Source organism: Leptopilina boulardi, unplaced genomic scaffold (genome assembly GCF_019393585.1).
Source record: "Leptopilina boulardi isolate dan_hultmark-lab unplaced genomic scaffold, ZJU_Lbou_2.1 LbouV2_371, whole genome shotgun sequence".
Lineage (NCBI taxonomy): Eukaryota > Metazoa > Arthropoda > Insecta > Hymenoptera > Figitidae > Leptopilina > Leptopilina boulardi.
Window position 1 is genome coordinate 1,038,212 of NW_026137942.1, and position 15,266 is coordinate 1,053,477.

Genomic DNA, 15,266 nt, shown 5'->3' on the forward strand with positions numbered 1-15,266 from the left:
TGTGTCTCAAAAATGCTCTTCAACGTGCTTTAGATAAGCTCCTGAAACACTACCGTAAATGCAACTGGATATACAGCTCAATTATGATTCTTGATCCAAGATTTAAGTATAAAACTTTTGAGATGACAGAATGGGGTCGCGAGATGGCCGCAGAATCGTTAAAAAAATTTGAACAGATTTTTAAACAAATATATACATCACCAGATTTGAGATATCAACCTACCGAACCAAATGAAGCTATGGACACAAATGATGAATTCAATTTATTTTCACTTTTTGAGCAAAAATCATATTCTGAATCAGGATGGCGACTCGAAATTAGGTCCGCCCAGTTAGCACCCCCAATATCGCAAATCGAAAAATTTATTATGCTATAATTTAGTGCTAATTATGTGCTAATTTTGTGCCCAATCGAAAAATTTTGTGCTTATCAATAAATTAATTTTTTTTTGTTTTTAAGGATGAGGTGCTAGCTGGACGCCCAGCCAGCACCTCACCTATCATAAGACGCAAGAATTTTAAAAAGCAACTATGACATAATTTTGTGCTTTCTATTAGTAAAGATGAGCATTTTTAAAAACTCACCCTTCATACAAAAATCAACCCTTACCTATATGTAAATAGCATGAACAGTTTATCTCTTTCAGTTACGCATTTTTCATTTCACTAAATTCACTTGAAACTCATTACTCCGGGGTTTTTGGGGTCGCTGAATTCAAATCTAATGCCACTTTTCAAAAATTCAAAATGTCGGATCCAATATGGCGGACTTAAAAAATTAAAAATCAACTAAATTCACACTGAGAAAAAAGGTTTGAGCTGACAACCAAATATTTCATTTAATATATGTGCAACTAAAATTTTTTGGTTGACACAACTAAACTTTAGTTGACATCAACCAAAGTTTGGTTGACACTACCAAATTCTTTTTCATTTTCTTATTTAATCGTTTGAAACAAACTTTGGTTGTTGTCAACTAAAGTTTAGTTGTGTCAACCAAAAAATTTTAGTTGCACATATATTGAATGAAATATTTGGTTGTCAGCTCAAACTCTCTCACCCTATGAAATTTAGAATTTTGTGCTCATCAGATTCTTGTTTAACAAGCAAAAAAATGTCAACCTATGAGATTTAGAATTTTGTGCTCATCGGAATCTTGTTTAACAAGACAAACTCTCTCACCCTATGAAATATAGAATTTTGTGCTCATCGCATTCTTGTTTAACAAAACAAATACTCTTACCCTATGAAGTTTAGAATTTTGGGTGTTTTCGGGAGTCATTCGCAGCAGCTGCTGGGAGCACTCAGTGGTGCTCAAAAGATTTAGTGTAAAATTATAAGGATATAGTTCCGAATAGCACATACCTCCGATTTCAATAAAACTTAGTATCCCTACGTAATTTGGTGCGCTGATTACCAAAATCATAGTGAAAATTGGCGGAAATTTAATTATCATGGTAAAAACCATAAAAAACACCATAAAATCATGGTTTTTTTCGATTATCTCGTAAAAAACAAAAAACTTCGAAAAAAGTTTTAGACGAAAGTTGTAGATCTCTAAAAAACACACATTTCATGTTTTATGCATTTTTTACCAAAAGTCATTATTTTTCGAGAAAAACGCAAAATAATAAACACGGCCTTCGGCCGCGTAAGGTACTGCTCGCTTCTCTTTTTAAGAAATCTTGGCGAGAGGGGGTGGATGTGTCCGAAAGTAATTTGCAGAAATTGTGGGGTGGAGTCTACAGCAGCGGTAAACGCAAAATAGTAAACACGGCCTTCGGCCGCGTAAGGTACTGCTCGCTTTTCTTTTTAAAAAAACCTTGGCGAGAGGGGGTGGATATGGCCGAAAGTATTTTGCGGAATTCGTTGGATCCTGAGTAATGGTGAATATGATAATTTCTGCAAATTACTTTCGGACACATCCACCCCCTCTCGCCAAGATTTCTTAAAAAGAGAAGCGAGCAGTACCTTACGCGGCCGAAGGCCGTGTTTACTATTTTGCGTTTTTCTCGAAAAATAATGACTTTTGGTAAAAAATGCATAAAACATGAAATGTGTGTTTTTTAGAGATCTACAACTTTCGTCTAAAACTTTTTTCGAAGTTTTTTGTTTTTTACGAGATAATCGAAAAAAACCATGATTTTATGGTGTTTTTTATGGTTTTTACCATGATAATTAAATTTCCGCCAATTTTCACTATGATTTTCGTAATCAGCGCACCAAATTACGTAGGGATACCAAGTTTTATCGAAATCAGAGGTATGTGCTATTCGGAACTGCACCCAATTATAATCTTTTTTTGGGTTATTAATTACACGTGGACAGTTTATAAAATCCCGTTTTCTAATTGGCGCAGAAAATGCAATCTGCGGCAAATGTGAAACGTACTGTAGGTTTTATCAAAACCTAACTTAACCTGTGCCCATTTTTCGCGAATTTCACTAAAATACCCCAAAATTGTGCTAGTGAAAAAACTCTAGACTTGTAGGCAGCAGCTATTTTATTTTTGCAGGATTCAAAAAAGGAGAAATAACGCAAGAAAAATGGCAGCAGGTATGTATATGTTGAAACAATTTAAACTTTTTTTCTAAAGTAATTAATTTAGTTTTCGAGTATCGGATTTATGCTCTTATAGTCATAAATTAATAAAGCAATTAAATTTGTTGATAATCATCGTTTGTTAATTTTATGCTTGTTTTAATACAAAACAAAAACATGTATCCTGAGGTTATGTTGCAGTAAGTAATAATTCTTTTTAATTATTAAAAAATTATGTAATCATATATAATTGATTAAATAATATAACTTTATATTTTGTTTTCTTTTGCTATTAACTTTTATATTGTATATAATTTTTTTTTTGAGATTATAGTGACTGGTGCAATTTCAATTTTAGTGCTATTGCACTGAAAATTTGTCGGTGCTAAAAATTTGAATTGTATGTGTTCATTCGCATTTAATTAAGGGTAGGAAGCAGTGATGTTTATAAACAATTCAAATTATTTTTGTCAAGGATTGATACATTTTTCTATGGATAATTTGATAAAAAATAACTACAAAAAAATAAACTATTAAAATTAAAAAAATAATATGTAGTCAAAAATTCAGGGTTGCCACGGGTCACAGAAATAATGGAAATACAGGGAAAAATCAGGGAATTTTATCAAAAGTCCTGGACAATTGAAAAATTTATAAAGTACTACGGAAATTCTGCTTTTTGAAAATTTTAATTCAAATTCTGACTTAAAAAAATTTCTGTAAAATTTTTTTATAAATAAAACCCTCTTCAAATTTTTTTATTAGAATTACCCTATTGAAAAAAAACACGTATAATTATACGTATAATAATACGTATAATTATGCGTATAATTATGCGTATAATTATACGTATTATTATACGTATAATTATACGTATTATTATACGTATAATTATATGTATTATTATACGTATAATTATACGTATAATAAGACATACGAATTTGAAACAAGAATTATACGTATAATTATACGTATAATTATACGTATAATAATACGTATAATTAATTATACGTATAATAATACGTATAATAATACGTATAATTATACGTATTATTATACGTATAATTATAATTCTATTAAAAATAGAATAATAGAATAGAATAATAATAGAATAATTAGTAGCAAAATTGCGCTGAAAATTTTTAGAAATTTTAAAATGCAAATTAAATTTCACGAAAAAAAATATCGTCGAATGTCAATTCAAGCAGTCACCCATCCAAGTACTAACCGCGTCCAACGTTGCTTAACTTCTGTGATCTGATGAGAACTTGTTCCTTCGCCTTGGTGTTTCCGCTGTCTTGTCTTGATTAATAACTTTGTCGTATAAGTATCACTAAAAGTGAGGTTAGGTGCGATACAATACTTATACGACAAAGTTATTAATCAAGACAAGACAGCGGAAACACCAAGGCGAAGGAACAAGTTCTCATCAGATCACGGAAGTTAAGCAACGTTGGACGCGGTTAGTACTTGGATGGGTGACTGCTTGAATTGACATTCGACGATATTTTTTTTCGTGAAATTTAATTTGCATTTTAAAATTTCTAAAAATTTTCAGCGCAATTTTGCTACTAATTATTCTATTATTATTCTATTCTATTATTCTATTTTTAATAGAATTATAATTATACGTATAATAATACGTATAATTATACGTATTATTATACGTATTATTATACGTATAATTAATTATACGTATTATTATACGTATAATTATACGTATAATTCTTGTTTCAAATTCGTATGTCTTATTATACGTATAATTATACGTATAATAATACATATAATTATACGTATAATAATACGTATAATTATGCGTATAATTATACGTATTATTATACGTATAATTATATGTATTATTATACGTATAATTATACGTGTTTTTTTTCAATAGGGTAGGGAAAAAAAACAATTTCATTTAGAAATCAGGGAAAAGTCAGAGAAAAAGAAAATCAAATTTTTGTGGCAACCCTGATAATGTTTTTAATAATAATGTAATACAAATAATAATTATAATATAATAATTTAATAATAATGTCCAATTAATTAAAATTATTTTGCAATTTTTAACTGAAACTAATATAATTTATTATTCTGGTTTATTTTCAACAGATTTCTGATACAATATTGTAATAATATTATTGAAAATAACAGAATTAAAGAACTGTTTTTTCTGAATATAAGAATTTCTAAAGAAAGTTATTTTCTTGTGTAAAAAATAATTTAAGATTTGGGTGCGAGTAACACTCGTATTTGTCCGCGATATTTTACACACTTTTTTCATTTTTTTCTATTTATTTAAAAAATTTTAATTTGTTTTAAAAATAAAATTGTAAAAACGGTATAATTTTTTTTTTAAATTTCAATAATAAAATAATTGTATATCCCTAATAATGCCAGAAAAAGAATTTTCGCATGAATATAAAATAAATATTAAAGGAAAAACCCGGAAAATACTCTGAGCTCGACTCAAGAAATTACGTGTTTGGGGTATTTGGACTTTTTGCTCAATTGTGTGTGCAAAAAGCTGCAATGTTTACAAATAGTAAATAATAATTGTTTTTTTTAAATATGCTTTAGCTGTTCCTGGGGGAAGAAGCAGCAGCAATAGCAATTATTGCCGCCGTCAACATGATCCTTGAGGACGACGCCGACGATGAGGAAGAAGATGAAGAAGTTTTGCAATTATTAGCTGCTGTAGAAAGGGATAGACGCGCAGTGCCCAAAACTCAAAATTATTTTGAGGAAATTATTCCCAGATTTTCTTCATCAGGTACAAAAGTATAAAATATTTAACTGCTTGCAACAAAATAATAATAATAATAATAATATGTTGATTATTATTTAAAAAAATAATAATTTGCTTTTCTCACATCTTTTATCATTTGCTTATCTTTATATATATTTTATTAAAAATAATGAAGGGTATTCCGCCTTCTAAACTCATGCATAACATTTTTTGTACTATGTTTCACAGAATTTCAATCACATTTTCGTATGAGTCGAGCCACGTTCGAACAACTGACCAGGATCCTTGCACCAGACTTACAGGGTTTGCATTCGGTAGTTCCTGTTGCGAAAAAGTTGTCAGTCGCTCTTTGGTATTTCGGAAATCAAGACGTTTATCGGTATGCGTTTTTTATTTATATATTTACAGGGTTGCCACGCTACCTGGAAAACCTGTAATTGTCGGAATTTTTTTGAACCTTAAAAAAAACCTGGAAAAGTCAGGGAATTAACTTTTGAAACCTGGAAAATGGCAAATTTTTGACGAATTTGAATCAGTGACTGATTTTTTTTTCCCTGGAAAAGTCAGGAAATTTTGGTACCGGAAAAGCTTTGCAACCCTGTATTTTAATACATTAGAGCCATATAAAATTTAATCTTTTATAAAAAAATAAAATTTTTTTTTGTAGATCTATATCGGACAGGTTTGACCTTTCCAAGTTCAGAAAACTTTATTCATTGGCCTACTGGACTCGAATTCACCAGATTGCAGCATGAATTTCAGCAAATGGCTGGATTTCCAGGTGTCATTGCACAGTGGGGCCAAAAACACGTCCGTGGACAAATTAACTTAGAGCCTACAAATTTCAACCGATTTTGACGTTCTTTGAATTGACTTAAAGGTAATAAAATTCCACACAGCGCTGTCGTTTTTGTTTTTTTAAAAAAAAATTTTTTCTATTGTTTATTTATTGTTAAAGTTGAAAATTTTTTTTTTCTTCTCTAAAAACTACATAAGTTTTTCAAAAAGGACGGTATTACATCAACAAAGCCTAAAATTGTTAAAGCAATGATTTGAGAACATTTTCTGAGATTTAAATAATTGTTTAAAAATTTTTTGTAATTGTTATTAACAAATTAGCGGACTAAAGACGATTTAATTGTTTTTTTTACTTTTAGCAAATGAAATGCATGTAATCTTTTGTATTTAAGGGCCAAAAGTAATTAACATTGAAAATACTTATTATAAACTAATTATTGTTATTTTTTAAACAATTTTTATAAACAATTTTCTTTATCTTAGTTCTTTATAACTAAATTATTTAAATATTGTGTTCAGTCTACTATATTATTACTCAAGATGAACAAATATTGCTAAATTTTGACAATTTTCAACTTATTGTTAGCTTTGTTTAAACAACTCTTAATTAACAAATACACAGTGACGTTGTTTTTAGTTGTTTCAAATTCGTTTTTTTTCAAGACTCCTTAATTTTTAAATATTTTTATATTACACCGTCCGACACGATTTTTCACACACGAAAAAATCAATGATTTTCAGAAACTAGGACCAAAAAAAAGATACCCGTGTCTGGCCGTTTTGCTAGATCAGGTCATTTTTTGCTTTTAGGGGTAAAATCAACCCTTAAATAAAAGGTGATAGGAAATCTTGTACAAATAAATAATTTTTTATGAAACCTGGTATCTCGGGGTTTTCCGGGTCGCTGATTACGAATCTGATGTCGGATTTTCAAAATTCAAAATGGCGGATCCAATATGGCGGTTGAAATTTATAATAATTCACCAATTCATTTGAAAGTTGTTACTTAGGGGTTTTTGGGGTCGCTGATTGCGAATATGATGTCAGATTTTCAAAATTCAAAATGGCGGATTCAATATAGCGGTCAAAATTTATAAAAGTTCATCGAATTCACTTGAAACTTGTTACTTGAAGGTTTTTGGGGTCGCTGATAACGAATATGATGTCAGATTTTAATAATTCAAAATGGCGGATCCAATATGGCGGTCGAAATTTATAAATATTAATCATTTTTTATAAAACTTGGTGTCTAGAAGTTTTTGGGGTCGCTGAGCACAAATCTGAAGTCAGATTTTTAAAATTCAAAATGGCAGATTCAATATAGCGTTTGAAATTTTTAAAAGTTTGTCGAATTCACTTGAAACTTGTTACTTGAAGGTTTTTGGGGTTGCTGATTACGAATTTGATGTCGGCTTTTCAAAATTCAAAATGGCGGATCCAATATGGTGGTCGAAATTTATAAATGTTTTTATGTTATTATTATTATTATTATTATGTTATTATCAGCGACCTCAAAAGCCCCTAGACATCAAATTTTATAAAAAATAATTAATATTTATAAATTTCGACTGCCATATTGGATCCGCCATGTTGAATTTTCAAAATCTGACATCATATTCGTTATCAGCGACCCCAAAAACCTTCAAGTAACAAGTTTCAAGTGAATTCGACGAATTTTTAAAAATTTCAAACGCTATATTGAATCTGCCATTTTGAATTTTAAAAATCTGACATCATATTCGCAATCAGCAACCCCAAAAACCTTAAAGTAACAAGTTTCAAGTAAATTCGATGAACTTTTATAAATTTCGAACGCCATATTGAATCCACCATTTTGAATTTTGAAAATCTGACATCAGATTCCTAATCAGCGACCCGGAAAACCCCGAGATACCAGGTTTCATAAAAAATTATTAATTTGTACAAGATTTCCTATCACCTTTCATTTAAGGGCTGTTTTTACCTCTAAAAGCAAAAAATGACCTGATCTAGCAAAACGGACAGACACGGGTATCTTTTTTTTGGTGTTTCTGAAAATCATTGATTTTTTCATGTGTGAAAAATCGTGTCGGACGGTGTAATATAAAAATATTTAAAAATTAAGGAGTCTTGAAAAAAAACGAATTTGAAACAACTAAAAACAACGTCACTGTGTATTTGTTAATTAAGAGTTGTTTAAACAAAGCTAAGTTGAAAATTGTCAAAATTTAGCAATATTTGTTCATCTTGAGTAATAATATAGTAGACTGAACACAATATTTAAATAATTTAGTTATAAAGAACTAAGATAAAGAAAATTGTTTATAAAAATTGTTTAAAAAATAACAATAATTAGTTTATAATAATTATTTTCAATGTTAATTACTTTTGGCCCTTAAATACAAAAGATTACATGCATTTCAATTGCTAAAAGTAAAAAAAACAATTAAATCGTCTTTAGTCCGCTAATTTGTTAATAACAATTACAAAAAATTTTTAAACAATTATTTAAATCTCAGAAAATGTTCTCAAATCATTGCTTTAACAATTTTAGGATTTGTTGATGTAATACCGTCCTTTTTGAAAAACTTATGTAGTTTTTAGAGAAGAAAAAAAATTTTTTTCAACTTTAACAATAAATAAACAATAGAAAAAATTTTTTTTTAAAAAAACAAAAACGACAGCGCTGTGTGGAATTTTATTACCTTTAAGTCAATTCAAAGAACGTCAAAATCGGTTGAAATTTGTAGGCTCTAAGTTAATTTGTCCACGGACGTGTTTTTGGCCCCACTGTGCATTGGAGCGATTGACTGCTGTCAAATACCAATTAGTGCTCCTCATCAAAATCCAGATAGCTACATCAACCGCAAAGGTTACCATTCGATCAACACGCAGGCAATATGTGATTCGAAAAGGCGATTCTTAGACGTTTTCACAGGATCCTGCGGAAGCGTTAACGATGCGAGAGTTTTTCAACTAAGTCCGTTACGAGAGGAGATCATGCGAAACATGGATCAGTATTTTCCAGAGCAGACACACATTCTTGGAGACAAGATATACACTGTGGAATTCTACTTATTGCCTCCTTATAAAAATTTCGATCAATTAACGGACATGCAAAACATTTTAACTTGGTGCACGCGCGAACGCGACAAGTTATTGAAAGAGCATTTGCCTTGCTATTGGGACGCTTTCGACGTCTCAAACACTTATTTTTGCAGAACATTGAATATGCTGCACTCATCATTTTGGCGTGCTGTTGTCTGCACAACATTTGCATATCTTTAAATGATGAATTCGATGTGGAGGATATTGATGAAAATGTTAATGTTCCATGTGACGTGAATGTTCCTGAAAATGTTCCTGAAGACGTTCCTAATGATGCAGTGTCAGGAAATGTCCAATTTGACCCGGAAATAAAACGCCGAATCATTACCGACTCATTATATGGGAGAATGTAATTATTTTTTTTATCGCCCGCGTAAAGCGCCCCAGGATAAAAAAAAATTGAGAAATTTTTTTATATTCTTTCGCCGCCGTTATTTAAAAACTTGAAATGAAAAATCGCGTTGTTTAACTTATAAAAAAATGTAAATAATAAATATGTTTAATAAAATTGATATAATAAACTTTGTATATATATTTTGACAATTATTATAATTGTTATTATTATTATATACTTAATTGTTTTATTAAATTTGATGTCTAAATATGTATTATTTATATTATATTAAAATTTGTTAAAAGTTTTTAAATACAACTGAAGACTGTCATTTAGTTTGAAATGAAAATAATACCATTCATTCAACAAGAAAGAAAATTACATCTTTTTTGATTTACATATTTATATTTATGATTATAAAAAAATAAATTTATTTTTTACAAAGGTTTCTTTTTAATAATTTTAGAATAATATTGTCATTCGCAGTACAATTTTTTAAAATATAATTGACTTTTTCTTTCTACGTATATGTATATACGTTTTTCAAAATTAATTATATTATTTTTTACAGTACGACATAATAAATTTTATAAATAGACAACATTTTTTTGACATATGTCACATATGTCACCGTAAAATTAATACAACAAATGATATAAACTTTTATTTCAACATTCACTTTAAAAAAAAATTAAAAACTAGAAAAATGAAACACTTATAATTTTAAACGAAACTTAAAATTACCTTTGGCGGAAAAATACTGAATAATAATAATCAAAAATAATATTTTCATTGAAATACTTTTCAGACATTCGGCAGAAAAGTTTATTTCTTTTTAATGGCATCGGCCAAGTTGTTAATTGCGTCGATCATTCGATCGTGCTTCTCCATCTTTATGACGAATTTTTCGTCTGAGCTCGAAATGAATTTTTGGATATATTCGTTTTGTGTTGTACTTTTTTTCTCAATTTTCCTCTTCTTCTCCTCATTCGAATTTTCTGGTTTTGTTTGGTCTGCAATTCGTTTTTCGTAGCCTCTGATATTTGACGCGATGGCCGGAGGATTTATTTGCGGTTTGGAAAACATAATATTATGCATTTTATCGTAAAAGGTGAAATCGGGCGGACTTGCACCAGTCGATTTCACTTTCTGCAAACAATTTTTGTATTTTCTGCATAACCCGTCCCATTTAGACTTACATTTGGAGTAAGGGATTGCATAACCATGCGTCTTTAGCAACTCACTTATTTTTTTCCAAAATAATACACCCTTCAATTTCGATTTTTTTTGGAGTTCGGAGTAATGATTAATTAATGATCGAGTCATTTTCTTTTTCCAAATTATGCGCGTCTTACCTACAAAAAATACAAGCTTAATTAATAAATTAATAAACTTCATGGAAACTAAAATTTTTTTTCTTGATTTGTTGAAAAATGAAAAATTTTGAGAAGACCTTACAGAAGTCATTTGGCCAATATTATATATATAAATATTTTTTCAATGTTTTATAAAAATTTGAATAACACTTTAAAAATAATGAAAGCATTTTAATGTTTTTAGGCTTATTGTAAAAATCGTATTCTACAAAATAATAATGACTTATAAGCATTAAAGTCTGATTTTTTCATAGAAAATGCAAGTTGTCAAAGGACAAAAAAAATTCAAAAAATTTGAAATAATTTTATTTAATTTCCTCGAAAAATCTATAACAAATTATGTTTTATATATTTTGTGTAATTGTTTTTGGTATAAAAAGATAATTTCAAATCTTTAAAATTTTTTTGGTCCAACTTTGACCAGCTACATTTTCTAAGAAAAAAGTTGCACTTTAATTAAAAGTGATTCGTATTCTGTGGAAAATGATCTTTAAAATAAAGCTGTAAGACCAAGAAAAAGCGTTCATTATAAAAATTATTCAATTTTTGTAAAACATTAAAAATGACGATTTTTTAAAAATATGCGTAAATAAAATATTGGTCAAATGACTTCTGTGAAGTCGTTTGTTCATTTTAAAATTTTATCTTCTATCAAAATATGTAGCGAAAAAAATTTTACTTTTCATAAATTTTACATTTTAAAAATTTTTCCATCCCCTGAAAATGGGTGGTCTCTCATTTTTTTTAAAGAACTAAAATAATAGAAAAATCAATAAAATAATAAATCAAAATTCACTTGGATCTGTAGTTCCTTCATTTTCTCCTCCATCATCATCATCATCATCATCGTCGTCGTCATCGTCGTCGTCGTTGCCATGGTTGTTGTTTTCGTCCTCGGCGTACTTTTCGGTGGGGTCAATTGAATCACAATTATTTGATGAAGTTGATGGAGATTCCAAAAAATCTAGAAAAGAAAATATAATTAATCATATGTGAATGTAGAAATTTCAAAAAAAGAGTAAATTAACATGTAAATAATTGTAATAATATTATTAATTGTATTTTGTGACAGAAAAAATACAAGTTTTCAAGATAAAAATTAAAAATCTAAAACAAACATTTGTTTATAGAATTTACATTTAATCGCATTTTTTATATCATCGCATCTACAGAATTTTTTAAAAATTACTTGATTCAATTTAATAAAGTTTATTTTCTTCAGAAAATGAATCTCCACAAGTTAACCGTGGGGATCTTCAAACAAACAAGATATTTGTAAAATATAGCAATTTGTTTAAAAACATTAATTAAGGATTACTTTAAAGAAATACCTATATTTTCCAAACAGCTTGGTTCTTTGAAAATCCCTACGATTAAGTTTTAGTGAATTATTTTCTGAAGAAATTAAGCCATATTAAATTAAAATCAAATCATTTTTAAAAAATTCTGTAGAAGCGATGTAATAAAAAAATTTGATCATATGCAAAATGTTTAAAGAAATATATTTTTTTGATTTTATATTTTTTTCTTGAAAAATTGAAAATAGAATATTTAATTCTTCCCTTACGCAAAATTAAATAAGAAATGATTTTAATTTTAATAATAAATAATATAATAATCAACGACAATTCTTACAGTATTGGAAATAATGTTGTTAACGAACCTGGATCAATGTTCTCCTTTTCCGAACTGCGATTCAAAATATCTTCAGGTCCTAAAATTAAAATTTCAGTATGTATTTGTTAGAAAAATGAAACTTATTTTTTAGAATATATTACGTCAATTTTCCAATAAATAAATATATGTATTATTTTAAGAAAACAATTACAGAGTATTGCACTTACGCGGCATTGAATAGAAGACATTTTTATTTCGCGGATCTAAAAAAGCCAATGTATTAGAAGATCGATGTTGTTGAAGTAGTTCCGATTCTGAAAAGAAAGTAAATCATTGAGATGATCAATAATAATTAGGTTGAAATCTTATTGTTAAAGTTGTTTCTATCCTTCGATTTTTTTGAAATAATTTTTAAACAAAAATACTTTCTTTTACGAAAATTTTAAGTCTAGTCCCGTCGTGGATAAATGATTTTTTAAAGTTTTTCTAATTTTTTTTTCAAATTACTGAAATTCAGTATTCAATGGAAAAATACTCCATTTCAATTTAAAAAAATTTCCAAAGTTGTAAAAATTACTTCCCAATAACCAAACTAGAATTAAAAATTGCGTAAAAAGAACTACTTTTGTTTAAAAATTATTTAAAAAATGGAAGGATACAAACAATGTTAAAAATATGTTACTTTTTATATGATCTGTTGGTTTGACGAGGCATTTCTTTACAAATCCGTGAATTATAATTCATAGGTTATTTTTTATATTATGTATTGAAAATTTTTTTATTTTTTCACCTTGTTTTTTATATTATTTGACAAAAATTGTGATTTTTTCATACATAATATAAAAAATACCCTACTAATAAAACACTCTCAGATTTGAGAAAAATATTCCCTGAGTTCAAACTTACTTGAATTTTCAATTTCTTGATCTTTTTCATGATCGTCATCATATTCTTCATTGATTTGTTTCTCGATACAGTTATCGTCTTGGAATGTTGGATTTTCGATTTCTTCATTCTCTTCATCATCAACATCGTCATCATCATCATCATTGATCACATATTCCTCCTCTTGAAATGATGGTTGACGATTAGTCATGAGATCGACAACTTGCGTGACTTCAGCAAGCGACATATACTGCATCGTTTCGGTTCCTAAAGTAAAAAAATGTCACTTTTATAAAAATCACAAGTTTTATTACAAACAAAAATTAGAAGTACTTGGCGTCAACATGAAATTAATTAAAGTTCAAGTTAATAACATTTGAAGATGATAACAGAAATAAACCTTTTTTTTACTTACCGTCACATTTCAGAACCTCACACAGTATAAATTGATCCTCTTCTCTTACAATCATCCCACCTGTTTTTGGATTAATAACAGCTGTGACACACAAACTTTCAATTAGACTATTCATTTTGTTTTTAATTACTTTAAAATTATCACAAATCACAATCACTTTTGCGTCATGCCTGTGTCTGGCACTGTGCGCGCATTTTGCTATCCGGGTTGTTGAATGCAACCGGCAAACATGAACTCTACGGTAAAAAGAAAAAAACGTGGGCAGATATAAAAAAAGTCGCATTGCGCATGTATCAGGAATTGTCCGCAAATAAATTGTGGATGTAAATTAGCCTTTATTTTCAAACATACATTTATGAAAAAAATCTGAGAAAAATCTTTTGAGCACCACTGAGTGCTGCAGGCAGCTGCTGCGAATGACTCCCGAAAACACCCTTTGTGGTCATCAAATTCTTGTTTAACAAGACAAATACTCTCACCCTATGAAATATAGAATTTTGTGCTCATCGGATTCTTGTTTAACAAGACAAATACTGTCACCCTATGAAATTTAAAATTTTGTGCTCATCGGAATCTTGTTTAACAAGACAAACTCTCTCACCCTATGAAATATAGAATTTTGTGCTCATCGGAATCTTGTTTAACAAGACAAACTCTCTCACCCTATGAAATATAGAATTTTGTGCTCATCGCATTCTTGTTTAACAAGACAAATACTCTCACCCTATGAAATACAGAATTTTGTGCTCATCGGATTCTTGTTTAACAAGACAAATACTGTCACCCTATGAAATTTAGAATTTTGTGCTCATCAGATTCTTGTTTAACAAGACAAATACTGTCACCCTATGAAATTTAGATTTTTGTGCTCATCGCATTCTTGTTTAACAAGACAAACTCTCTCACCCTATGAAATATAGAATTTTGTGCTCATCGGAATCTTGTTTAACAAGACAAAATCTCTCACCCTATGAAATATAGAATTTTGTGCTCATCGCATTCTTGTTTAACAAGACAAATACTGTCACCCTATGAAATACAGAATTTTGTGCTCATCGGATTCTTGTTTAACAAGACAAATACTGTCACCCTATGAAATTTAGAATTTTGTGCTCATCAGATTCTTGTTTAACAAGACAAATACTGTCACCCTATGAAATATAGAATTTTGTGCTTATCGCATTCTTGTTTAACAAGACAAATACTGTCACCCAATGAAATTTAGAATTTTGTGCTCCTCGAATTCTTGTTTAACTAGACAAATACTCTCACCCTATAAAATATAGAATTTTGTGCTTATCGGATTCTTGTTTAACAAGACAAACTCTCTCACCCTATGAAATATAGAATTTTGTGCTCATCGCATTCTTGTTTAACAAGACAAATACTGTCACCCTATGAAATTTAGAATTGTGTGCTCATCGGAATCTTGTTTAACAAGACAAACTCTCTCACCCTATGAAA

The 15,266-nt window shown here is 29.0% G+C and overlaps 3 protein-coding genes across 3 annotated transcripts; 2 read left to right on the forward strand and 1 right to left on the reverse strand.

The window, feature by feature from the left end:
- Window positions 1-4,822: 4,822 nt before the first annotated feature.
- Window positions 4,823-6,095, forward strand: LOC127287510 (uncharacterized). Its single transcript, XM_051314499.1, has 3 exons — window positions 4,823-5,314; window positions 5,519-5,669; window positions 5,958-6,095. Exons 1-3 carry the CDS (start codon window positions 5,173-5,175, stop codon window positions 6,043-6,045), a joined length of 381 nt encoding a protein of 126 aa, XP_051170456.1. The 5' UTR covers window positions 4,823-5,172; the 3' UTR covers window positions 6,046-6,095.
- A 3,079-nt stretch (window positions 6,096-9,174) lies between these two features.
- LOC127287533 (uncharacterized) lies at window positions 9,175-9,703 on the forward strand (the record flags this gene model as incomplete). Its single annotated transcript, XM_051314524.1, has 1 exon — window positions 9,175-9,703. A coding segment is annotated over one exon (354 nt), but the record flags the coding sequence as incomplete, so codon positions are not given.
- Window positions 9,704-10,147: 444 nt separating this feature from the next.
- Window positions 10,148-14,637, reverse strand: LOC127287496 (suppressor of Mek1-like). The gene is made up of 5 exons (XM_051314468.1): window positions 13,409-14,637; window positions 12,730-12,816; window positions 12,549-12,599; window positions 11,682-11,849; window positions 10,148-10,864 (listed from the first exon to the last, which is right to left on the reverse strand). Exons 1-5 carry the CDS (start codon window positions 13,641-13,643, stop codon window positions 10,335-10,337), a joined length of 1,071 nt encoding a protein of 356 aa, XP_051170425.1. The 5' UTR covers window positions 13,644-14,637; the 3' UTR covers window positions 10,148-10,334.
- Window positions 14,638-15,266: the final 629 nt, after the last annotated feature.